This window comes from Hippocampus comes, unplaced genomic scaffold (assembly GCF_001891065.2).
Source record: "Hippocampus comes isolate QL1 unplaced genomic scaffold, H_comes_QL1_v1.1 scaffold147, whole genome shotgun sequence".
NCBI classification, from domain to species: Eukaryota; Metazoa; Chordata; class Actinopteri; order Syngnathiformes; family Syngnathidae; genus Hippocampus; species Hippocampus comes.
The window spans coordinates 2,442,097-2,465,484 of record NW_017805009.1 but is presented as its reverse complement, the minus strand read 5'-3'; the positions used below and the strand labels follow the sequence as shown (position 1 = coordinate 2,465,484).

The window sequence follows — 23,388 nt, the reverse complement described above, 5'->3', positions numbered from 1 at the left end:
CGGCATTTCAGCCAATGCCAAAGGTGTATAAGACACAAGAGATGGCCCCAAAGTGTTCTGAACTTTCTTCATCATGATCCTGTTTTCAAAAGGTTGGTTTCATCGTAAAGCTTGCTGAACACAAAAACTGACAACATATATAGTAATAATTATATAAATCATTTTTTTAAATAATTGTTTGTGTTCATTACAACTTGCTGTCTATGTTCCTGAATGCTGTGAAGCTTTTCATTCCAATTGCACTTGATTGTAATTTGTTTGAAGCGTGACCAACAGATTACGCCGCCTGGTTAGCAGAGGTGTCAAAGTGAAGACCGTGCCACCGTTTGACTTTAGCCACAGGTTCTTCGTTCTTTCTTTTTCACTTTCCCGACCTGGATTTGACAACTTTGCTGGTCAGACATTCAATTACCATGTCGTTTTATTTCGGTGTGTGAAAATACTTGTGTATTTGTTTATACCTTTCGTCTCTGTGAACCATATTTAATCCGAGTTGCCTCGAGTTTCAAACCAAAGTAATACAATTGCAATGCCTTTTGAGGCCAAGAAACAAACACAGACATATGGGGACCAATAATTATGTTTTGATCTAATGTGTCCTTTTTTTTTTTTTAACTTGTGTCCAAATGATAAATAAATGTGCATTTTGGTAAGAACAGTGTGGTGAAAACATATTCCTTTATTGATTGTGTTGCTCAATTTACACAGTGGACTTTTGGATCCAGGTTTTTGTTTTTAGGGTTGAAGTCGGCCCGCTCGAAGCAATGAGCTGCTATTCGATCGCACTCGCACACGGCCGCCTGGCACTTGTCATTCATGGCTACGGAGACACATGAGAAAGATGACGTCATGAATATCACAGCCCAAGTAAACTGCATATATAGTTACATTGCGTAGGGGACAGTCGTACACACACTTGTATTCATTTTCTTAGCTTATTGAATATAATAACAATCTGGATTTGGGTCACAGACTCACCTGAGCAGGTGACTTGGTTATCTGAGCAGGTGAAATCATAAACCAGAACATATGGAAGATCAGTAATGGCCGTACATCCAGGAGTCTTTCTGCTTCTTTCATAGCATTTGTCGTGGACGTAACAACACCTGAAACGAACGGGTTTGCATTTTTTTCTACATAGAGTACAATTCAAATTCCAAATTATGACTTGAATGAAACTTTTGGCGTCTCCTCCTCACATGTCCAAGTCATCCCGTGGGCTTCCTGTGCCCCCAAAGCCACACCAACAGCCGTAATCGTTGTACTTCAGAGGGTTAACTCCTGGCTGGGCACATTCGATCATATCCCCAAACTGCCATAAGGCCTTGGGCAGTCGAGCCCCGCTGACCACACATGCTGGTCAACGGCGCAAATGAATCAAGTTAAAAGTGAGGCATGTTCTTTGAAAGCGGCGCTGTGTTTTCAGAATTCTCACCTGTGGCAAGCAGCAGCAGACGAGCTGTCAGGTTCATGGTTGCCTGCAGAGAAACGGGCAACATTGTCGCAGCTTGTACTTATAGACCAGGAGGTGAGCTCAAGATAAGGAGTACATGGGGAGGAGTGGAATAGTTTTTTTTTTGACTTGGGAATTCTATATAACTATTGCTCAACACTCAAACATTTTGCCTTTGAATTATAGTTGTAGTAAGCCTGAATGAAGACATGGTTTCATTTGATGTGATGTAATCACTCATGAATTATACTATTTGACATTACCAAATACTGAAAGATTAATTTCTGTTCTAATCGTTTCAGTTATGTCCCTTGCTCATAATGTTTCAAGACGTAGACCCAAAAGGACATCAGGATCTTAGTCCTACGACTTTTCCAATGCCTGAATTCAATACTCTTTGGACTACTTGTGTTTCTCTCTCTCTCTCTCTCTCTCTCTCTCTCTCTCTCTCTCTCTCTCTCTCTCTCTCTCTCTTCTTGCCATTCGACTGCACTTTTGCATTTCGGTCTTGCTTGACACGCAGCTGTGTAAACAGCAAACACTTGCTCGAATTCCCAAATCAATCCACCAAACATGTCTGATAATGTTCAGCTTAACTTAGCAGGAAAGGAAATTTAGTTTGTTAAAATTTGAAACGACTGAATGTGTCTGTGTCACTTTCAAAAGCTTCTACGAAACTTTAAACAGGAAACCCATTCCATATTTTTCTATCCATCCATTATCCGAGCCGCTTATCATCTCCAGGGTCGCGGGTGTGCTCGATCTTATCCCAGCTGTCTAAAGGCAGTAGGCGGGTTACAACCTGAACCGCGTACCAACCAATCGCAGGGCACACATAGACAAAAAAAAAAACAACAACAACAACCATGCACACCGGAGGACAATTTGGAGTGATCAATTAAATTACCGTGCATCTTTTGGGAATATGGGAAAACACTGCAGTACCTGGAGAAAACACACACAGGCACTGGGAGATCATGCAAACTCCACACAGGAAGGCCGGAGCACGATGATCTCTGCACTGTGAGGCAGACGTGCTAACCAGTCAGCCACAGTGCCATCTTTTTCCTTTTTTTTCCCTGTTGGTTTAAGTAACGTGTCCCAATACTTTTGTCCTTATAGTTAATAGCAAACAGGACCAGATGGATGGATGCGCGAAGGGATCGGGAATCCTGTATTAGTCTTAGCGACTGCAGTCCCACCAAGTCACACGATGTATAGTGAAATTATTTATTTGATCAATTTTGTTCCAGGCAGCATGGAAGTCTAGCGGTTGACACATCTGCCTCTCAGTCGCAAGGTCCTAGGTTTGAAGCTTGGCTTAGTCCACCCAATGGGGCGTTTGCATGTTGTCCCACGTAAGCCTTGGCATTCTCCAGGTACTCTGCTTCCTCACGCATTCCAGAAACAAGTTGGTTAGGTTCATAAAAGACCCTAAATTGTCCACAGGTGTGAATGCTTGCTATGTCTACTGGCAAATTCAGCTCAGATAAGCTCCAGCTCACCTGTGACCCTCATGAGGACAAATGGTGTCGAAAGTGAATGGGTGGAGGTTTTGTTCCGCTACGACTCACAGCACAGTGTATTTGGGTGATTTTATGAGGACATTTCTGCTTATAAAATGTCTTTTGTAAGGTTTAATCTTTCACAACCACTTTGTTACAGCTGCAGCTGTTGTGAAAGCACTGTATAAAAATATTTTTTGTAATAAAAAGACACTCATGTCATCTCATTATATTCAACAGAGACATTGGACATGCAATATGCTTTATTATTTTTTTTTACATTGATGAAAATGTTTGAAAACAAACAAAAAATACTCTGTCATGTGGTATGTAAGACTCATATGCGCATTTCACATATGTAGTTATATGATATATTGCAGTCAGCGTCATTCCACCGCCGGCGTACGCGGACATCGGTAGCATGAAATTGCCCGCAGTCCTCACCGTTTCTTCTGAAGGCCCAGTTGTCAGGCTGATCTACGTCCCAGAACCTCAGAACACACACACAAAGAAAAATCATGAAGCATGTGGTTGTGCTTTCAATGGCCCTCACAACTGACATTTACTTTGGGGTTTTATCGTAGTCAGTTCCATCCACCCAGCTCCACTCTCCCTCGTGAGCTCGTTCCACCAGCCCAATCCAGTATTTATAAGTGATTTCAGAAATTTCTGAAAGATAGTCCTACAGTAAACAATAACATGATCATTTGTTAATTCCGTTTATGCTGTGGAGATGCTGAATGAAAGAGCTGGACATGAACCTCACCAGTTCCTCCACACCATTCACAACCACCAGATGTGCTGCATGTGAAAGGCACTGCTGCTCAGCCTTGCTCCAGGTGGCGGTGGTGCTAGACAGCAAGTAGCAGCTGGTTTGGAATGCCACCCAACCCTCCTTACATGCTCCTGGGTTGATGCAGAGTATTTATAAACCAACGGCGGTGGTGCCACCACCCCACACAACCCCTATCAACTATTGCGTTTCGGCACGTGATGGCCATCCCTGCAGTGCAGCCAAGAGAAATACTGCAAAGCTGAAAATAAACTATTGGGAATAAATACAACTAAGTCAGCCTAATGACCTAATTCAACTTGCATAGGCATCAACTCCCTGGCACCCTGAACAGGATAAGCGATACAGAAAATGGATGAATAGATGTTATTGAGAAACCTCAACGTTTACCTCTAACTGGGACACGTTTTTCTAAATGAACATCGTGGATAGTTGTCCCATCACCTTCAGTTGGGAAGTAAAAAAAAATCACAGTTATTTAAAATACAGTCGTGCTACAACATTATAAGTCAGTCTTTACTTCCTTACCCGAGGCATGATGGCTGAGTCTTTCCAAGTGAAGTTTGATATCAGTGATTTCCGTATTTAACTGTGAGACTTCAAGCAGAGGAAATCATAGTAACACACATATTTCTTTCTGTAAAGCTTACTGAACGGCAATGACTTTATAAGACATACATTTGATCCCAGTTACCATCAGTTGAATTAAAAGCAGGCCAACAAGGATGCCATAGAGGGCATATAGCAATATCCTCCTCATACCTATAAATGACAGATGACATTTATAGAACATAGAGAAAAACTGGAATAATTTAATCATAAACCTTGGAATATATTCTACCTTTGTCCAAAGTCACATTCTGATCTGCAAGGTCAAATCTCTCAGAGGTTGACTCAAACTGGTTGTACTGAGCTTCCATCACTTGAAAAACATGTTCATGTTCATTTTCACTGACACATTCATAATTGCAGTATCACAATACAGTATGCTAATATTGAACATGTTAATTAGAGCAAAAGCATGATTAATTTAGCAACATGTCATGGAAACATTTACCAATTAATTCTAAACTACATTAAAAAAAAACGAATTAAATTGTATCCACATTCACTGAGTATCTTTAAATAGACCTAATAACTACGAAGATAATTCACATACAAGCGTTTCTATTCTTTATGCAAACAAATTCCCAACGCGCAGATGTACTTACCCAACAAAAATATATTTTTTCGTGAATCTTAGACAAATAGAAAATGTACTATTGTACAGCATTGCCAGGTTGGACTCTGACCACGAGGACACAGAAAGTCCTCCCCTTTTAAGTAAAGTCAGCCAGTATTGATCTGCTTGTATGTTGGGGGGGAGCTAGAAATAAGTCATGGGAAACTTTCTTAACGCTGTTATTAATTTATTTTTAAATATCTGTACATTAAATTTTATGATTTAACTTTTTATTTCTCTTATTTGTATGATTTTTGAAAACTACATTCATTAAATTTGCATATTATTGATACACAACCTCCAGTTCCACCTTTCATTGGAGTATGGCGTTGGCTGGTTTATAAATATCAAAGAATTACATTTTAAAATTCTTAACTGTGATTAAAAAAAAACCCTATCGTAAATTTGTTTCTATATTTAAACGCGGTTAAAAATCTTGATTCAACAAAAAAACAAAAAATAGTCATTCACAATTATAGTTGGGTTGCGATTTGTCACCCTCATTTACAAAGCGAACAACTTAAATTAAAATACAGTTGTGAAAAACAAACATATTATCACATACTACAAAAATAATAAACATAATACATTGATGATTATATTAAACAAAAAACATTTGTGTTGTAATTATAATGTAAGAGTTGTCAAAAATAGATTTCCTGTCACGTGACTCTTAATCCAAACGTCTTTCCGCTGTGTCTCGATCCATTTGAAGCGAAGATGGCGGTCGTGGGCCGACTCACTCAAACCTTGCTGAGGTCTTCCTTGACGCAGACCCGTCGCCAGCTTTCTGCTGCCGCTGCCGGTCATGGTGAGCAAGCAGGTGAGTCTTACGGATGATTAAAGACTATACTTTGTTTTAACGCCATTCATTGTTTTTAACAAGAAAGGGCTACGATTTCACGGTGACCTTGTTGCTTGGGCATCAGCTCTGTTAGCACTTGCATTAGCCTGGTATCCTTGACTCGACAACATTCAAGACAAGTTTGGTGAAGACGAAAACATGTGTTGCATTCACTCGATGAAATAACGAACGAGTGAAATAACCCATCAAATGTGAATGCCCAAATACTTTGCTGAGCAGTACGTTATCTGTAAGTAAAGTGTAGACGGTACTATGTGCAGTAGCAGTTTCAATCCCGTTTGTGTCTAAAAACAGTGTAGAGAAGTATTAGTTAGTTTAGTCACATTTAAAATATCAAAGATATAAATTACATTAGTAGTTATGTGACTTCAAATTGAAATATTTATTTATTTACATGAAACCATCATATTCTGACAAGTCAATCCAGTGATCTAAGTATCATTTTCCCGTGCCAAATATTTAGAAAGTTATGACTCCTGGAGAGCAGTGAAAATGTAACAATTTCTGCGCACGTTGTTTTCATGGAAATTTCACCTCTTGTCCGATCCTGATTTTCCATCGCTCCAGCTAGGACATGGAAGATACTCACCTTTGTGGTTGCCCTGCCTGGCGTTGCGGTGTGCATGTTAAACATGTACCTGAAGGAGCAACAACACAGCCATGAACAGCCAGAGTTCATCCCTTATTCGCACCTCCGCATTCGGAGCAAGGTTGGATTTAAATAGCTCAATGTCATTTGGTTTTACTTGACTTGCTTTTCATGTCTCTGACTGATATATTTTATTTGCAAACAGCGGTTCCCCTGGGGAGATGGCAACAAATCACTGTTCCACAATCCCCATGTGAATGCCCTTCCTGACGGCTATGAGGGTCACGAAGAGTAGACCCACTTTCCAGACCTCATAACTGGTGTAGGGACCAGTTCTCCCTCAGTCGGTTTTTCTTTCCTGGACCACACACACACTCATCTGCAGTTTACTTCACTTTTGTTTTTACCTCTGAACACGAGGGACCTGAGCCGACAGTTCTTTGCTCTGTAATATTGAGTAATACGTTACCTTAAATAACTGAAATAAAGTAACTTACTTAACTTTATTTTGTGTATTTCTTTTCTGTGTCGTTTGTAAAAGTTTCAATTTGCTTAGACAAATCAGTTGTGACAAAAGAGTTAAAGGAATATTTGTGTGTGTGTGTGTGTGTGTGTGTGTGTGTATATATATAAGTACCACAAACTTAAGCTTATTTTTTTAAACAGCACAAACCAGCACAAACAAATGGTATCATCTCGGTGCATTTGGAGTAGACTGGGGGACTGGGAACTAGTTGGAAAAAAAATGTTAAAACACTGAAAAACGGTACAAACAAAAAGTTTATAAAGCACAAACAGAACAAATTTCCAATTTTCCCCAAATTTTGGTATAGGTCAGGGATGGCAACTAGCAGTGCGGGCCATGCCCACACAAGCGATCCCCTCGATTTTTCCCAAAAAGGAAAAAAAAAACATTTTTGTTAGCTCCTCTGTATTTGTACCTTTTAATAGGTCCATTCACCACTAGATGGCAGACATTGTTTAGTTGCACTTCCCCCAAGAAGTAGCTCACAGTTTCAAAAATTTTGCTGACCCCAAGGTCAATTGTACCTTCTGCCATCTCGTGGAAACGCACTTAATTGTTTGGCCTGTCTGGGGTGGATGCATGTACAAATATTCAGCTGTAAATAAAACATTTTCAGACCAATTCAGTGATATTGGATAGTTTCCTGTCAATGTGCCATGGCACTGCCACTGTAAAAAAAAAAAAGCAACAGTTCCAGGCATGACGCCGTGCAGTTATATCGTTGCAAAATATTGTCACAACAAACATACTGTTAACCGAACGTAAACGTAACTCTGAATCCATAAAAATAAATGATAAGGTATTTTTCCTTTGAGTGCACCCCAATCGCATGTGCAAGTGTTCTTTTCATCCCAACTTTTGACATTTGATACGAAACTATTTTCTGGATTGTACTGCCCCTTTGTTTTTCAATCGACTATTTCAGACAACAGTACACTGTAGTTCCTGTAATACAAGGTTGTCCCTCAACAGTCGCCGTACTTTCACATGACTCTCTTTGCGTGTGACTGACTTACATTCCTCTAGTTTTGTTCCTCTTGTCAAACTTTTTTTCTTTTTTTTTTTTTTTTAGCGCGGACTAACCACAACAAACCCTGAAACTTGGCTGTAATTATTTAAACTTTTTCCATCCGCATCACGAATTTGTTTTAGGATTTTCAGGGCACAAAATGTTGCTTTGCAGCATCTAACGCGGGCTGGGGCTACATGGCAGTTTTGTGTTTTATTGGCGGAGACCTGAAAGAACTGATGGCAGCGTAATACATCCATTTGGACCATGGCGGAACTTCTTCCGCCGGAATCGAGAGGGTAAGACCCTGGTCTACCTTTCACTTTTACGTCTCTACCTCGCTGTTGCCCACGTTTGGTATACTGTCTATTTGAGATACGTTTTCATTCGAACATGCCTCCTATGTTCCTGTTGCGTCTCAGTTTTCTTCCACTCGTTAAATTGATCTTGAAATCGTCTAATACACTTGACATGAACATTTGAAGCTGGGGACGTAAAGGTCTAGTTTTTACACACCAACACAACTTGAACAAATCACGCTACTACATTCACATTTTCTCATTTTCGTGTCTCTCGAGTTTGAATTTGAACTATTCCGCATAAAATAGTTGTACATAACCACAGAGGTTTATACACAATATCTGTGCGTACTACATAATTCCTCAATGTTATACTGTACTGTATATCACTGTCAATAATACATTTTTCAGGAATTGTACAAATATTACAGAATCATATTTAGACTATATTGACATCTATTTTTTCTTGTTTTGAATAGATTAAATGTACTCTTTCATCATTGCTGTTTGTTCTTTGTTCATTGTTCTACATTTCTAATAAGTGTTTGTGAATTTCGCTGCTGTGACTGTTATTCTATCTATCTATCTATCTATCTATCTATCTATCTATCTATCTATCTATCTATCTATTTGTCTGTCTGTCTGTCTGTCTGTCTGTATCTAATAAGAACAAACAGTGATGATCCTTCGACAAATTCTGTAAATTTCTCTAAATTAATCATGAACAATTAAGTTTAATAGTACAGATGTTATCACTACATTATCGAAAGTCATTGTCAGAAAAAAAAAGATTTTTTTTTTTTCATGACAAATTTTTACACTTGTTTTTCTGCAGGTGTAATTTATTTTTCCTGTATGATGGCTCCAAGGTGAAGGGAGAGGGAGATCCGACGAGCAAGGGGATCTGTTATTTCTATCCAGAAGAGGTTTGACTGCTGGAAAACTGTTCCCGAAGGCAGTTGAATTTCTTGATTTTTAAAAGAACAATGATGATGACATATACAGTCTGTCTTTGCTGCAGACCCCCATAGAAAAGCAGGAGCTACTTTGTGGCCAACTTGCCGGAGTGGGCCGTTGCATTTCGGAGCTTTCTTCCTCCCCTGTGCGCCTTCTGACACTGCGTCGCCACAAATTTGCAATCCACATGAAAGAGGAATTCTTTTGGGTGAGTGTGTGTGTCTGTGTGTGATGTCTTGAGACCGAGTTATTAGTCTCTGATAGATGACCTATCTCCTGTTTTTCCTCCTTCAGGCTCTGGGCTCCTCCATGGAAACTCCAACTGTCAGTGTCTGTGAGCTATTGAATAAGATAATAAACCTCTTTTGTTTCTACAATGGCTCTGTTCGCCAGAGCTACCAGGTACAATATTAGTAGCCCTTTTAGATTGTGAACCTAATGTGCAATAAAATTTACGCAAGACAGTAAGGGTGACTTTTTGGGATGACACAAAAATGATTTATGATTAATGGATGACAATCTTGTAATATAAGCAGTTGTGGGCAGTCCATTTGTTAACAGGGGCCTTCAGGAGGCACTTATGCAGACTTCACTACGTACATCATCCGGTGCAGTTTACAATCAGTATTTATCATTTTAATAAAATATATCATACTCGCCAGATGAGGAGTATTAAATGCATTGATGTATATACATAGCTAGAGACGTGTTATATTAAGTTGAATTTGGCTTGCGCTGACCAACCAATCAGAGGACATAAAAATGCTAACGCTATTGTAGACAAACTGCCTGGTACCATGAGGCAAATGTGATAATATTGCTGCCAGCTGATTCTGAAGGCCCTGGGCAGATTAGAATCATATTGTCATGAGTTTGAGATCTCTTTGGACAAAAAAAATAAAATAAAATCCAACATACACATACAGGGAAGCAGTTCGGTCTCGAGGAAAGAAAGAAATGAACACAAAATCATCGCACAGCTATCACAATTATGGTTGTAAATGTCAGATCCAGTTTCTGAAAGTGTTTAGCTCAGCAGAGAAAGCTTTGCTGGTCCTGACTGTCCAAAGTGATCATTTGTGTTTTTTTTCCCCCTTAGCTTCATAGTCAGGAAACCTTGGCTGCTCGTTGGTCACAGTACCTGTCATACCTGCTAGCTGGACCTTCTGAGCTTCATCATGTCTTCAGCTCCTTGACCACTATTGACTCGACAAATGTACGTCAAGATTCATCCATCCATCCATACATTGTCTATTCCGCTTGTCTTTTTGAGGGTTGTGGGTGAACTGAAACCAAAAATAGTCCACTTTTTTCCCTGACATTCACACCTACAATTTAGAGTCTTCAATGAACCGAAAATGCATATTTTTCAGAGTGTAGGGTAAAAAAAGATGGAGTGTCCAAAAAAGAACAATTAATTTGAATGCTGTATAATTTGAATGCAAGTGTTGATGCACTCCAATTGTATCGTTGCTGCTCATGCATGACTAGAAACAGGATATGACTCTCACAATGTTTGGTGTTATTGAGCAATACCGAGACATGCTTCTGCATTTATTAATTATGATACAGGCTGAAGTGTGCCATCCAAATTTGCTCTCGTGGGTTACACAAGGCCACAAGCCTTTGTGAAAACTGTCTGATATTTTCCACTTGGGTCTTTGTACTTGTTTCCGGTGATGAGCAGTATTTTGCTCCTCAGGTTGACCCGCTTCTGCTGCTTAAAGCCGCCCTCATTCTGCAGGCCTGCCAGCGCTGCCCCCTAGTGTTGGCGGGCTGTATTCTTTTCAGAGGAAGGTAGGCTACTCACAAAAAGGAAGGGATGTTTGTTGAGTTTTCCAGTACAATTTCCACATGAACCCAAAATGCACTTTATCCTTGAAAGCCAAACTTGATTTTATCATCCCTAAAGTTTTGAATGCCCATGTCCAGCTGTTCACTGTTTCGGTACTTATTGCACAACTTGCTGCTCGAACTTCCAAGGAGCTGACCAACAAAATTCACAAAACATATTTGATCAACGAATCAACTGATACATTTCCAAGGACGTCCACTTTCTGTTCCTCTTTCAGTCAGTGGCAAATTCTCTGTGTGAATTTTGCTCTTTAGCTCCTTGTTAGGTAACAGCATATTGCGTAAAAACGATTGAAACACTGAGCACTTGCACATGCAGATTCAAAAGTTTCGAAATGGTCAAATTAAGTTCACCTGCACCGGTTACCGCGCGTTTGCGGTTCGTGCTGAAATTTCACATGAAAGCTGAATATCCTCAACTTTTTGTAAGCGCTGCATTCTCTAGATAAGCTGTCCGTTGAGATTTTTGTCATGAAGCTATTCTTCCACCTCTCCTCCACAGAGTCGTGAGCACGCAGATGTCCCCAGATGTTACCATGAAAATTATGGCTCATGAGAGTGAAACCTTCAAGGTGAATGAATCGTTCTTTTATTTGCTGACATTCCCCTGGTAGCTGGCTTTGACAGTGGTTCACTTGGCTGCCCATGTTCAAATGTGTGGAGTATGCACGCTCTCCCTATGATTGTGTGGCTTTCTTCAGATCTTCTGGCTTCCACACACATTCCGAAAACATGCAAGTTAGATTCATCGAAGTCTTGAAATTGGCCACTGCTGTGATTTTTAAACGTGAATGGTTATTAGGCTACTGATGCCGTGTGACTGACTGTTGACCAATTCAGTGTCAACGGCCTCTCATCCCAAGTTATCCGGAATAGGCTCCAGCTCACCCGCGACCAATGGCTGCTATTGTTTTTTTCCTGCCAGTTAGTGCGTGTACATTAGGGTGGTCCATTTTGGAAAAGTTTGTCGGATTCGTCGGGCCGGGTCGGAAATCTTGTCGATACTATGACACAAGGATGTGTGCAAAATTTTATTCCGATCGGATAATTTTATCCCGTCCCGCAGAGCGACCAAAGTTTCCCCTATGGAAAGAATCTTACGGGGCTGAATGGTAGTACGGTTTCTCCCGTACAGTAAGGATTTTGTTTTGCTCAGTTCGCACTTGCAATTTTTCAAAGACGGAAGACAGGAACGCATGTATTGCAAAAAAGGCAACCGTGGTTATCCTTCAACACTGGTGAGATTGTTGGTCCATGTTAACTGGTCCATCTGTCTATCTGTCCATCTGTCTATAATGTCCATCAACACGAGTGACACTGTTCACCACCCGTAGGTGACGAGCGCGCCGACGAGCCGTGGTGAGCTTCGGGCTGCCCAACAAGCCACACTTCGGTGGCTGAGCGTGAGCGTCTTGCAGTTGCAGCGGCCATGCTGAACGCAGGCACAGCCACGACTAACGCAATACGCAACGCTTCTCCTGGCCCAGCAGGAACTGCCGATCCTCGTGCTCTTTTTTTTTTTTTTTTTTTCGATGTCGAAAAGCGTCCTCAGCTCAGCGTCCAGTAAGAATTCCGGCGATTCTCGACTTCAATTGAAAGATATTAGCTCGCCAGTAGGTGACCGTTGTGTGTTAGGCGTGCGTTTGAGTTTGTCTCCGGCTGCTGAGAGCAGCGATGGAATGGTTAGTTAGTCAGGAGGTGATCGTTCGGGCAACATTCAGCCCAGCCAGTGTCACGCATGGCAAACAGGGCACGGTTAAAATACACATGTTCACCCTATTGAGACCAGTTGTTATGGTGGAAACTTTGGCCGCTTTGCGGGACAGGAAAATATCATCAGATCGGAATGAAATTTTGCACAGAACCTTGTACCATAGTATCGACAAGAATTCCGACCCGGCCCGACGAATCCGACAAACTTTTTTTTTTTGCCATGAAAATGTGGACCACCCTAGTGTACATGTATGTGTTAACTTGGCGATGGCTGTTTATGTCGAGTCATATTTCCCAACAAAAACGAGATATGCCTCTGTTTTCCATTTCTGTTTAGGCGCAATCGCCCACAGGCCCAAACCCATCCAGCTTATTTGGCGATGCCGTCAGCTCTACTTCTGTGTTCCTCACCATGTTTGAACTTCACTACCTGCAGTCTGCTCCTGTTGACAGAGAATCATGGTACCGTAAACAAAACACATTTCAATTGTATGTGATTCGCCATCTTAACACTTCTAATCTGGTACTCAGTTCAGGACCAAAGCGTGTTTTAAATCACACATGATCGTTCCTGATTCTCTTCCTTGGGATACACACATGCCGATAATAGGGTGTCATTTCAGAATCGCCCATGTAGAAAAGAAGCAAACTCGGCCTGATTTTTGGATTTCTCTGATCGATTATCCTATTCTGTTGGGTGTGTTAAAGATCCAATGCCTTCAAAATCCATGTCCCCCCCTGCCAATCAAAATGAGTCTGTGACCTGGTTCGAGTCTAACATCTATTAAGTATGTCAATTAGATGCGCTTCCAAAAGGAATGTAATTTCCTATTCTTCCAAACCCCACTCTAGTTATTGTGGTGAGATGTGTATACAGTATGTTACAGTAACTTTATGTACTGCAGTATCTCAACTTGTACATCAACAGCCCGGCTTGACTCGACAGGAACAGAGGGAGACAGTCCTAGACATTGGATTAAAATTCTGGCCTCATGTTTCTCTGCTCTGCGTCCTGAAGCTTTTCTAATAAGTCCAAATGAATGGAAACTTTGGAGCATGTCACAAACAAAATTGTGCGTGCCAGATGAAGTCTCGATTTGAAGCGTGTGTCCTTTCCAAAAAAAATCACATGGCCAATGACAAACAAGTTGTCGGTTTATGCAGATGGCGTCATTAGTTCATGCATTGTGTCTGTCTTCTGAGTTTGGTCATGTAAAGTCTGCAAGCTGAGCCATGGCTGATCGTTACCTGAGTCCTGAACAACTGTAATGTCGTTTTTCAGTCGACAGCAAGCGGTAGAAGATGAATAAAAAACAGTGGATTTTGCAGCATAATTCTTAGTCCACAAACGTAATATTAAATCAGAGAATTGTCATTAGGCTAGTGTGGCTTCATAGAACATATTCTTGCAAAGAAAATGTATGCTTTGACTTCCCCTTTAATTTTTGATATTCCGGAAAAATACTCTTTGTTCTTCCCCAGGTCCCAGGCTACTCCGAGGAAAGACTCTTCCCTACATCACAGCCTGTCAAGGACGCCATCGGACACGGTCTCTTCCGAGTCTGTGCCTTCAGATCCACCTTCCTCCCAAAAGGGAACCTTAAGCCCTCGCTCGTCTGCATCGGACAACTCCGATTTCAGCCGGGTTCCGTCGCAAAGCGCCACGGAACCCGTCTGCCCAGCACCCAATAAAGATGCCTCTCTTGAAGCTGAGGACAAAGTTCAACAAAGTTCCACCGATGATACCTTTCACAGCAGCGGAGGGGACCGAAGCGACTCTGAGCACAACGCAACCTCGCACCTCAGTGGAGAGGATGGAGGCGCATGCTGTGGGACAGTATTTGACTCTGGAGACAAAGAGCACTGCAATGAGGAACCACACAATGGCAAATTAGAAGGGTCAAATACAGGTGGCGGGGGGACCTATGCTACCCCCATCGACCCGGATGAAACCCCCCTGGTTCCTATGACGCTGTACCTGCACAGGGTCAAGGGGCTCGTGCTGGCCCTGCTGGTGGAGCCTCACTTCTTATGCGACCAAGCTGCCATGGAGGAAGTGGTAAGAAGCAACCCGTTTCATCCACACGTCATCATGCAGGGTCCGACATTGAGCCTTCGAGAGTGCTCGCCCTTCAGCTATGTTGTGATGGGCTTATCAGAAACAATACTGGCGCAGATAATCACGATATAATATGACAAGTCTATGTTATTATTTCAAATTTAATCACTTTATACGGTTTTATTTAGGACTTTAAGAAGGTATTTATTCAAGATTGTGTTGATTTGATCATCATATTTATGAAATCTTTACTAGCCCGGTTGGACCAGCATCTGTAAAGATACATAGTAGCATGAAAATGGCCATATTGGCCAGAGTGGCTCAGGGCCATTGGGCCACCATTAATGTTGGAACCTGTCCAAGGTTGTTATAGTTAACGAAAAGAAATTAAATAACTACAACTAAAATTGACAACATGTTTTTTTATGGAAATAAAAAAAAAAGAAACATTTTTTCTTACTAAAACAAACTACAACTACAATTATAGCGGTCAATTAATATCATCCATAAGCTTTCAGAGTTCATTTATTTCAGTATTACTTTACATTCGTACAGAAGGAAGGTCAGTCATTTGAGAGTTAACCGTGCTTTTATCACACAATATATTGTGACTTAAAAAAGTCTTGCACTCAACAAATACTCCAAATACTGTATTTAAAAAAAAAAAAAACAATACCAAAACTACTAAAAACTAAACGGAGTATTTTTGAAGGAAAAAAAAAGATAAAAACAAACCTGCTCTAAATTAAAATTAACCGAAATTCAACAACAAAAGCCCAAATGAACTCAAAACTAACTGCAGAATAATGAAAAATCCACAACTATTGTAACCCTGTCACATTAAAAGATGATGGCCTCTTTGACAGAGACGACGACAAAGAAGCAAATCTGAATTAAAGAAATGGCGCTTGCGGTTTTGAAAAATTCATGAGTTGCACTGACTTGCCTTTGTGATGCTAATTGCCGGGCTTTGTCAGACAGTCAGCTCTCACTTTATGGTTTGTATCCAGTATCACAGCTGCTTAGCGTCGCTAAACGGCCTGGAGGCCCATCTGAGAAGCATCTCTCCGGGGGCGCCGGGCACCGCAGGACCCTACATCTTCGCCCACTTTGACTGCGCCCAGAGCACGCTAACAAGTGAGGCCTCTTCATTTTCCTTTGGCACATTCTTTGTAATTATCGATTTGCGTTAAAGAGCTTGTGCCGCTCAGGAACTGTGATCAGCATTCCTTTGTGCAGCAGGAAAGCTTGTCCAGGTTAATGTGGCGCTGACACCGTTATTGTGTGTCTGTGTAGCCAACCTGTCTGGTCGACCTGGGGGAGCCCCCGAGCGTCCTTTTGTCAGAGCCGCATCGCTTCTTCACTCGCATTTCTGTAACACTGAAACTCTGCAGGAGGCTATTATCAGGTCAGTATGCCAGTGACGGTAGTGGTTCGGAGTAGCGGGGGTTGGGGGGCCCTTTCGTGGCTCCTTTCACAGAGGGTGGGGGGCAGGGTAAGCATCTGTCATCAAGTCTCTCATCGCAATGCAGCGTTCCCGAACTGATGCTCGTCTCTCATTTGTCTTTTACGGGGGCAATGCCACTGCAGGAACGCCACCACCGCTGTGTACGGGGTTCGCAGCGCGGCCCAGGAGACTTATTTCCTGCAGTACGGCGTCACGCTGAGGAACTCGGGCATCCCCAACCACCAGGACAGCGCATTCTCCTTGCCCAGCAAGGCTCGGCACAGACTCCTCAAACATGGCGTTAACCTGCTCTGACGTGACAGCGCCTCTGCATTTCACAGCAGGACTATTTCTAAGTATTTATAGCCTTTTCAACATGCGTTTTAGTCAACCTGAATGTCAAATATTTACACAGGCTGTTACTGTATTCTCACTCACCTTATTTAAATGATGCTTTGCACTGGAAATAATAATAAACGTATTAAGTCAGCGAGTCACAATTTCAGGTATTGTACATTACTTTGTGGCTTATTTATAATCATGATCTCAGTTCTTCAACGGTGAGCTCACATTTGCCAGACATTTTCCTCATTTTTCTGATAAGAGATCATCAATATATTGATGACACTGACTACATTTACATGCAGTAAATATCAGGGTTCAGATCAAAATTCCGGTTTCTGAAACATTCGGAATAAGTTCTTTTACATGACTGAGTGGAAATCATATTAATTCTATTATAAAAAAAAAACCTCTAAATATGTGGGTCTCTTTATTAAACAGAAAAATATTATTTCACCTCCAATGTTCCTTATACAGTATTAGACAAAACTATATTTGAACCCCATCCGTACTACTGCAATGGAACGCAGTTCAACATTTTTGCTACATTTTCAAAAAAATTTCATGCTCTGCAACAGAGAGCGATACGTATTTTTTGCCCACATTTTTATCTCCCTGGATCATTAAGGTTCCCTGAGCTCAGTATTTACCACAACGCCTGTTTATTGTATCAAGTCATGAATAATTTGGACCCCTCAGCGATCTTATCCCTACTAACTCCTCTCTACATGGACATAACACCAGGAATAAAGACGTCATTGCCGGGAAGAAGTGAAGGCTTAAAACAACCATCATAACTGCTATGTTTTATGGTGCACAGATCTGGAACCGGCTTCAAACCTGCCCAATCTCTCTTCATCTTTAAGAGAACATTAAATGTGTCAGAATCTACTGACTGGGATCAAGCTCCTATTTGTTTTTGTTTGTTTGTGAAGTTTTAGGGTGTTGTTGTTGTTTTGTCTTTTTTTGTGTGTCTCATTCGCACGTGACAGTATGGTTAACTTCAGCTTGACCTCATGGTGGTAAATATGGAACTGTAATATTTAATTGGTGAATTAATTGAATTGCCTTAAATAAGGCAATGCGGAGTATATTTTCCAAATGTTTCTTTTTGTCATCTTTTTTCCAAAAATAGCTTTGGCTGATGTCCCTACAAGTAACTGCTGTCGATGTTTTTCTTTTTATAAGATCCCAACGATTCAATCAGTTAATCAGATCTCAAGGGCGTTTTACTCTACCTATCACTGTCGTTTTTTTTAACATGTGTTTAAGTCTTCTGTGTAGGTTGAAAACAGTAACACGCCTATTTTGACAAAGTACGGATTAGAAAGTCGCAGTTTCCTAAAGTAGGGAGAAAAATGTGTAAAACGTTTTCAGGAAACTAAAGACGTTCGGAAAGTAGACAAAATTCTCCTTGAAACAAGAATGTGTGTGGTTTTGTTACTTGCCACCGTTGACCGATTATTGTGTTGTTTGTTTCAAACGTTAGCTTGATACAAATTAATCCATATCGCCTATTGGTGAGCTGTCCATAATTAGTGGAAGCTGAGAGAAGAGGCGCATGTGAATGATCTGAGCGATTTCTATGCCCATACCGACCTCCAGTGTCCGCAGGCTCCACTTTAACGCCTTGATTTCAAACTTTTCAAAAGCTTGGCGAAAGACGCCGTCGTTTAAAAAGCGCAAACGCATTCTTAGAAAACATCATTCGCGATCTGTCGCTAATTTGTGCGCCTCGCAAACACGGCGATGGTGCAAATATGGAGTAATTGGAGTCATTAGCTAAGTGGCTGAATATGAATGGACCGAGTCGGCGCTCGTCGGGGCGCCTCATTATGCAAGCGCATTAAAAGAAAGCAGCAGGGGGTCAAGTGGGCCCGAACAAAAAGAGGGGCAGGGATCGGGACGACGCTCAGGATTCAAATTCTAAGTGGAAAGTTGTTGCCATTGTGAGTTGGGATATAAAGCAGGCGAGGCATCCAACCCGGCGGAGGAGAGAAGCTGCAGTTCGGAAAAAGAAGGACCACCATGGCCTCCGCACACACCCACCATTGGATTGCTTTACTTCTTATCTCGGTGATTACCAGCGATATGGGAGTACGAGGCCGCGCACTGGACGCGCATGGATTCGTAGCACCGTCGCCGGGGAGGTCGACTGGGTCCCCGAGATCGTCTTTACGCACGGACCTCCTATGGCGCTGGAGGCGAGGGGCCGCGGAGGCACACCGCGAGCGCTGCGCGGAGCTCACGGCGGCCTGGCAGGAAAGCTCCAATCGTAATAGCCGGGATAATTCGACCGTGGTGCGCCTCAGTGTCAAGCCTCTGTCTGCCTCTGGACCTTCCGGGGGTTTGGTGTTCCCAGAGAAGCCACTCTTCAGCTTCGTGCGACGGGTCTATCGGTGTTGTCAGGACGGACTCGACTGCAGGAGCGTCAAAGGGCTCCAGGGCCGTTTAAGACGAGGTAAAACGGTATTGAGGAAGCATTTTCATCGCATTTAGTAAACTAGATTAAAATGTAATCACACATGCAAGCAAAAATTGTTTATTTGACCTATATTTACAATATGTAAAATTCGAGGCCCCGGGGCCGAGATCCAGCATTTTTTTGGCCCACTACTAGAGCAATTAAAGTGGGATTCGTGTTTTTTGCGAAATAGCTTTGTTTTCATGCAAATTGTGTTCCCTTTTAACAGATATAAAAGGCATTTCGTTTCCATCAATGTCTTCTTCACATAAGTAAACAATAGTTTTATACTAGGTAATTGTGTGCCAGGATTCCCGATCTCAAATTGAATCAATTGTTAACAATAATAATCATTTGTATGAAATAATGTGGTGAAGGTGACGTTTTCATAAACATAAGGACCCTCCCCGAGGAAACCCATAACTATGATGTGGTTTGTGACAAAAATGAGTTTGACATCACAGTAATAATTCAAATACTGAATCAGATCAATACATTTTTAATCTATGACTTGTAGGGGAAGAAAAGGCTTACTTATTGTAAAAAATAAATAAATAAATAAATTACCAATGCAAATGAACCGGCGGGCCGCTTGTGGCCCCCAGGCCATACTTTGCCCACCCCACTCCATACGTAGCAGTATTTACATGATGGTGCAGAACCAGGATTTCTTTTATCCGAGTAATCCACTTTTGTCTCCTCAGAAATCAATGTCACCATGAACCAGTACCTTCCCATTGTGAAACAACCATGTAAAATGAGCGAAACGGCTTGCAAGATAATGTTAGCGAAATTATCAAATAAACATGAAAAGACCAAAGCAAATACAAGGGATACGTAACCCAAGCAGAACGGCAGATGTCCTTGCAAGCTTACCTTTTGCATTTTGCCAAGCTGCTTTCTTAAGACATTCTTGCAAAGGCACGTTAATGGTTTGATTAATTCAGTTGTGCACAATGATATCTGCATACAAATGACCCGTAGCAGGCTTAATGTTCTCTCCGAGGCTTGTTGAGATATCCTGCTGACAGATTAACAAGGCATTAGGAGTGAAAACATCACCTCCAGGAAGCTATTCTGCTCCACTGGATCGAGAGTAATGTTGCAAAGATTTGAGCGGTCCATGAAATCAATGAGAATTTGCTCGTCCTCAGGTTCGGATGTAGAGGTGCTCATCACCAGGGAGGTCTTATCATTGAGCATAAAGAGAGCCGAGCTTCACCTTCAGTTTGCAAATCCGCAACAGGTGGACATTCATCCTGCACTTCTGTCCTTGGCAAAGAGCAACCTTCCGACAAGGTAATATGTCACCTGTAAGGATAAACTCTCTTCTTTGGAAGGATGTGTTTGAGGGACTTGTAACAAAGGCGGCATTTTAATTCCTAAATGTCTCTATGTTGTTTCCACTTGCAGATTTATTTCAAAAGCCCACAGTAACACCGTGGAGTTGCGCGTGGATCTGCTGTTCCTTTTCCAGAGACTTCAAGAGGCGGCGGGTGGTCTCGGAAGAGGTCGCCACCTGGTGAACATGCGGAAAGTCATGCTTTCCCCCTCGCATAAAAAACTGGCTTCAGTGGATCTCCAGGACAATGGTGGAGACGTGTGGGGGGAGCTGGGCTTGGCCTTAGGCTGCAGTCGGGACGGAGCTGGCGTGCTCTGCGAAAGCAGCGGGGTTGGCCTCCTCCACGCGCCTTTCATAACCCTCTACTACCTATGAAGTCAAATTGAACAGACCCTGGACTCAAGTCGACCGAGCCTTTCACTTTTGAACTCATCAAATTAAGACTAATCTGAAATTATGCACTTCTTACTCAAATATATTAACTTATAAATGTTATGGTTTGTAGAAATTATATAAATATATATACACACAAGAGCATTTTCATTCTGTGCTTTTTTTTTTTTTGAATACACAGAAGAGCTGATGTCATAAGCAAAGTCATGAAAGCGCTGGCTCACTTTATTGGGGCTTCAGTGGTCTTTGGGCTTGGCCTTAGGCTGCAGTCGGGACGGAGCTGGCGTGCTCTGCGAAAGCAGCGGGGTTGGCCTCCTCCACGCGCCTTTCATAACCCTCTACTACCTATGAAGTCAAATTGAACAGACCCTGGACTCAAGTCGACCGAGCCTTTCACTTTTGAACTCATCAAATTAAGACTAATCTGAAATTATGCACTTCTTACTCAAATATATTAACTTATAAATGTTATGGTTTGTAGAAATTATATAAATATATATACACACAAGAGCATTTTCATTCTGTGCTTTTTTTTTTTGAATACACAGAAGAGCTGATGTCATAAGCAAAGTCATGAAAGCGCTGGCTCACTTTATTGGGGCTTCAGTGGTCTTTGTGCAGCTGCTTGTTCAGTCTGCCGTCACCTTTTCTAGCATGCACAGTTAAAGAGACGTTTTCAGTTGTTGGGGCATGAAAAGACACCTGGACAAACAAAAGCATGTGGAACTTAGTAGTGACCAGGTCCTTGGGAAACTTCTTTAAAAACAGATGAGGGGGGATTTATGGAATTTAAAACAAGGGAAAAAAAATGTCAGAACCAGGATTGTCAAAGCACCCGGAATTCACTTTTGACTTGATGACAGGGTGGAAAAACAGAAGCGACTAGTCTGATAAAATAGCACATTTATTAAAAAGAGACAGCATTTATCAGCATTTTGTCACTTTGCATGGATCACATGTGAGCAAGTGTCGAGAGACTTGAGCACATTTCTCAGTCCGTCTGCTGCTGCCTTCAGGCCTTGCAGGAGAGTTTGTTTATCCAAAACATGTACATGGCATACGGTCGGATCATCCACGGGCCATCTCACGCACTCGCATCGAGGTGGGTGACAGATTTTTGTGCTGTCTGGACGGTGGAGACGTTTGCTGAGGTTTTTCTCTGTAAATTTGTCTCTGTTTCAACAAATTCACCTCACGTGTACTGTACAGTTGATTCGTAAATAACAGAGGAGTGGGGGGCAGGGGCAGGCTGGGACATTCAGCGAAATGGGGTACAGTATATCACAAAATAAACAGACAAACAATGTCCCCTTACAGAATAATTTCAAAGAATGTGATTTGAGGAGAGTGAAAAGATTTCAACATGGCTGGGGTTGACTTCCCTGATTTATTGGATGTTTCATAAGGTAAGCAAAGAATCAGAAAGCTAGGACCCCCGTGTTTAAGAAGATTGCGGATGGAGTGAAGACAAGTCTTTGGTTCTCATATGGAAAGACACAGAGTGGATCTTCATTCCCCTCCGGTGCTTTTATGAGCGCGATGAACTAACAATACCGGGGCCGATGTCTAAAAATAAAATCGGTGCCGGGCGTATGTTTGACAGAAGTCTCCCACGTTCCACATAATTGCTCGTGGAACAAATTGACCAAGTACAAATGAAATTCTGCTGACCGATGAAGCTTCCTTCACTCCAGCAAGAGCTGTTTGCGTGGAGTGATAACTCAGCCAAGAGGAAAAAAGGCTCATGATGGTAAAGCACAATGTATTCGATAATTCAAGGCAACGACAATGACACACAAGGCAGTGCAAAAAGTTCACACCAATAAAATGTTAAAACTATTCCAAGCAAAAGACATCCTGAGGCAACATTTCACACACTAAATCCAAACGCAGAACAACATATCTCCAGATCAGCCCCACTCAGATTTAAATTACACATGATCAAATGGAAGGGCCCCACATTTTCAGAGAAGCTCATTTATATGTTTTCATTACAACCATTTCTTTTGTCTGTCAGTTCAATTTTGTTGTTGTCTCATACTTTGTCCCAACAGCCGTTCCTCTCCTAAAGAAACGTCACGTGTCTCTTAAAGAGAAAGCAAAAACAAAAACAAACAAATAAAGCCCCAACATCTCAGTTCGAACTGAGAAGTGAGGAGCGAACCGTTGAACGAAAATGTGTGATTTCTACCATATATACACACGTGACCACTGCCATTAGCAAATGCTCTGAGTTCAATTTTGAATGATGTTTTTGCACCCTTTCGGACAGGGGAAGAAGATGCTCACGTCTTGCAACAAAGGAAAGAAAATGGCACCACATTATTCTGTGTTCTACTATCAGTCAACGAAAAAAAAAATGAGGAGGAGCAAGGAAGGATCCACAGCACATAAATTTGTAATTGGGTTGGATGCAGGGGGCATTGACATGTTAAGACTTATCAATTGAACATGAAAAAAAAATGCAATGCATTTTTAAGGAGAGGGTTGGGAACACATTTCTTCGAAAATTGTTTGGTCTTGTGCAAGGGCCAAGACTGAAATACAAAGAGGACT

At 41.7% G+C, this 23,388-nt stretch overlaps 5 protein-coding genes across 7 annotated transcripts; 3 read left to right on the top strand and 2 right to left on the bottom strand.

Moving 5' to 3' along the window:
- Positions 1–658: 658 nt before the first annotated feature.
- Positions 659–1,536, bottom strand: pla2g1b (phospholipase A2, group IB (pancreas)). Its single transcript, XM_019861632.1, has 4 exons — positions 1,436–1,536; positions 1,200–1,356; positions 979–1,106; positions 659–820 (listed from the first exon to the last, which is right to left on the bottom strand). The coding sequence occupies exons 1-4, from the start codon at positions 1,497–1,499 to the stop codon at positions 696–698; spliced, it is 474 nt and encodes a 157-aa protein (XP_019717191.1). The 5' UTR covers positions 1,500–1,536; the 3' UTR covers positions 659–695.
- A 1,682-nt stretch (positions 1,537–3,218) lies between these two features.
- LOC109510926 (C-type lectin domain family 4 member E-like) lies at positions 3,219–5,112 on the bottom strand. The gene is made up of 8 exons (XM_019861619.1): positions 4,963–5,112; positions 4,593–4,673; positions 4,430–4,513; positions 4,280–4,348; positions 4,142–4,195; positions 3,725–3,864; positions 3,525–3,640; positions 3,219–3,449 (listed from the first exon to the last, which is right to left on the bottom strand). Exons 2-8 carry the CDS (start codon positions 4,669–4,671, stop codon positions 3,296–3,298), a joined length of 696 nt encoding a protein of 231 aa, XP_019717178.1. The 5' UTR covers positions 4,672–4,673; positions 4,963–5,112; the 3' UTR covers positions 3,219–3,295.
- A 551-nt stretch (positions 5,113–5,663) lies between these two features.
- cox6a1 (cytochrome c oxidase subunit 6A1) lies at positions 5,664–6,933 on the top strand. The gene is made up of 3 exons (XM_019861645.1): positions 5,664–5,796; positions 6,406–6,548; positions 6,633–6,933. Exons 1-3 carry the CDS (start codon positions 5,694–5,696, stop codon positions 6,720–6,722), a joined length of 336 nt encoding a protein of 111 aa, XP_019717204.1. The 5' UTR covers positions 5,664–5,693; the 3' UTR covers positions 6,723–6,933.
- Positions 6,934–7,899: 966 nt separating this feature from the next.
- Positions 7,900–17,538, top strand: hps4 (HPS4 biogenesis of lysosomal organelles complex 3 subunit 2). Of its 2 annotated transcripts, XM_019861558.1 has the most exons (12): positions 7,900–8,261; positions 9,097–9,187; positions 9,283–9,426; positions 9,513–9,620; positions 10,318–10,434; positions 10,921–11,015; positions 11,575–11,644; positions 13,123–13,247; positions 14,268–14,844; positions 15,855–15,981; positions 16,141–16,252; positions 16,435–17,538. In XM_019861558.1, the coding sequence occupies exons 1-12, from the start codon at positions 8,230–8,232 to the stop codon at positions 16,604–16,606; spliced, it is 1,770 nt and encodes a 589-aa protein (XP_019717117.1). In that variant the 5' UTR covers positions 7,900–8,229; the 3' UTR covers positions 16,607–17,538. The 2 variants fall into 2 exon arrangements, with proteins under 2 accessions (XP_019717117.1, XP_019717125.1); XM_019861566.1 differs by lacking the exons at positions 9,097–9,187; positions 9,283–9,426 and having other exon boundaries at positions 7,901–8,261.
- A 794-nt stretch (positions 17,539–18,332) lies between these two features.
- LOC109510906 (uncharacterized) lies at positions 18,333–21,331 on the top strand. Of its 2 annotated transcripts, XM_019861598.1 has the most exons (4): positions 18,333–19,094; positions 20,252–20,396; positions 20,511–20,725; positions 21,095–21,331. In XM_019861598.1, exons 1-4 carry the CDS (start codon positions 18,662–18,664, stop codon positions 21,181–21,183), a joined length of 882 nt encoding a protein of 293 aa, XP_019717157.1. In that variant the 5' UTR covers positions 18,333–18,661; the 3' UTR covers positions 21,184–21,331. The 2 variants fall into 2 exon arrangements, with proteins under 2 accessions (XP_019717157.1, XP_019717149.1); XM_019861590.1 differs by lacking the exon at positions 21,095–21,331 and having other exon boundaries at positions 20,511–21,017.
- Positions 21,332–23,388: the final 2,057 nt, after the last annotated feature.

Excerpts from the sequence above, each read along its gene's own strand:
- pla2g1b (XM_019861632.1), bottom strand. The coding sequence starts at position 1,499 with ATGTTGCCCGTTTCTCTGCAGGCAACCATGAACCTGACAGCTCGTCTG. Across the intron at positions 1,107-1,199 it reads CCACGGGATGACTTGGACAT|GTGTTGTTACGTCCACGACA; the intron begins GTGAGGAGGAGA and ends CGTTCGTTTCAG. Across the intron at positions 821-978 it reads TAACCAAGTCACCTGCTCAG|CCATGAATGACAAGTGCCAG; the intron begins GTGAGTCTGTGA and ends GTGTCTCCGTAG.
- cox6a1 (XM_019861645.1), top strand. The coding sequence starts at position 5,694 with ATGGCGGTCGTGGGCCGACTCACTCAAACCTTGCTGAGGTCTTCCTTG. Across the intron at positions 5,797-6,405 it reads CGGTCATGGTGAGCAAGCAG|CTAGGACATGGAAGATACTC; the intron begins GTGAGTCTTACG and ends CCATCGCTCCAG. Across the intron at positions 6,549-6,632 it reads ACCTCCGCATTCGGAGCAAG|CGGTTCCCCTGGGGAGATGG; the intron begins GTTGGATTTAAA and ends ATTTGCAAACAG.
- hps4 (XM_019861558.1), top strand. The coding sequence starts at position 8,230 with ATGGCGGAACTTCTTCCGCCGGAATCGAGAGG. Across the intron at positions 10,435-10,920 it reads CCACTATTGACTCGACAAAT|GTTGACCCGCTTCTGCTGCT; the intron begins GTACGTCAAGAT and ends TTTGCTCCTCAG. Across the intron at positions 13,248-14,267 it reads CCTGTTGACAGAGAATCATG|GTCCCAGGCTACTCCGAGGA; the intron begins GTACCGTAAACA and ends GTTCTTCCCCAG.
- LOC109510926 (XM_019861619.1), bottom strand. The coding sequence starts at position 4,671 with ATGGAAGCTCAGTACAACCAGTTTGAGTCAACCTCTGAGAGATTTGAC. Across the intron at positions 3,641-3,724 it reads TGAATGGTGTGGAGGAACTG|GACTATCTTTCAGAAATTTC; the intron begins GTGAGGTTCATG and ends TGTTTACTGTAG. Across the intron at positions 3,450-3,524 it reads GACTACGATAAAACCCCAAA|GTTCTGGGACGTAGATCAGC; the intron begins GTAAATGTCAGT and ends GTGTGTTCTGAG.
- LOC109510906 (XM_019861598.1), top strand. The coding sequence starts at position 18,662 with ATGGCCTCCGCACACACCCACCATTGGATTGCTTTACTTCTTATCTCG. Across the intron at positions 19,095-20,251 it reads CCAGGGCCGTTTAAGACGAG|GTTCGGATGTAGAGGTGCTC; the intron begins GTAAAACGGTAT and ends GCTCGTCCTCAG. Across the intron at positions 20,397-20,510 it reads AAGAGCAACCTTCCGACAAG|ATTTATTTCAAAAGCCCACA; the intron begins GTAATATGTCAC and ends TTCCACTTGCAG.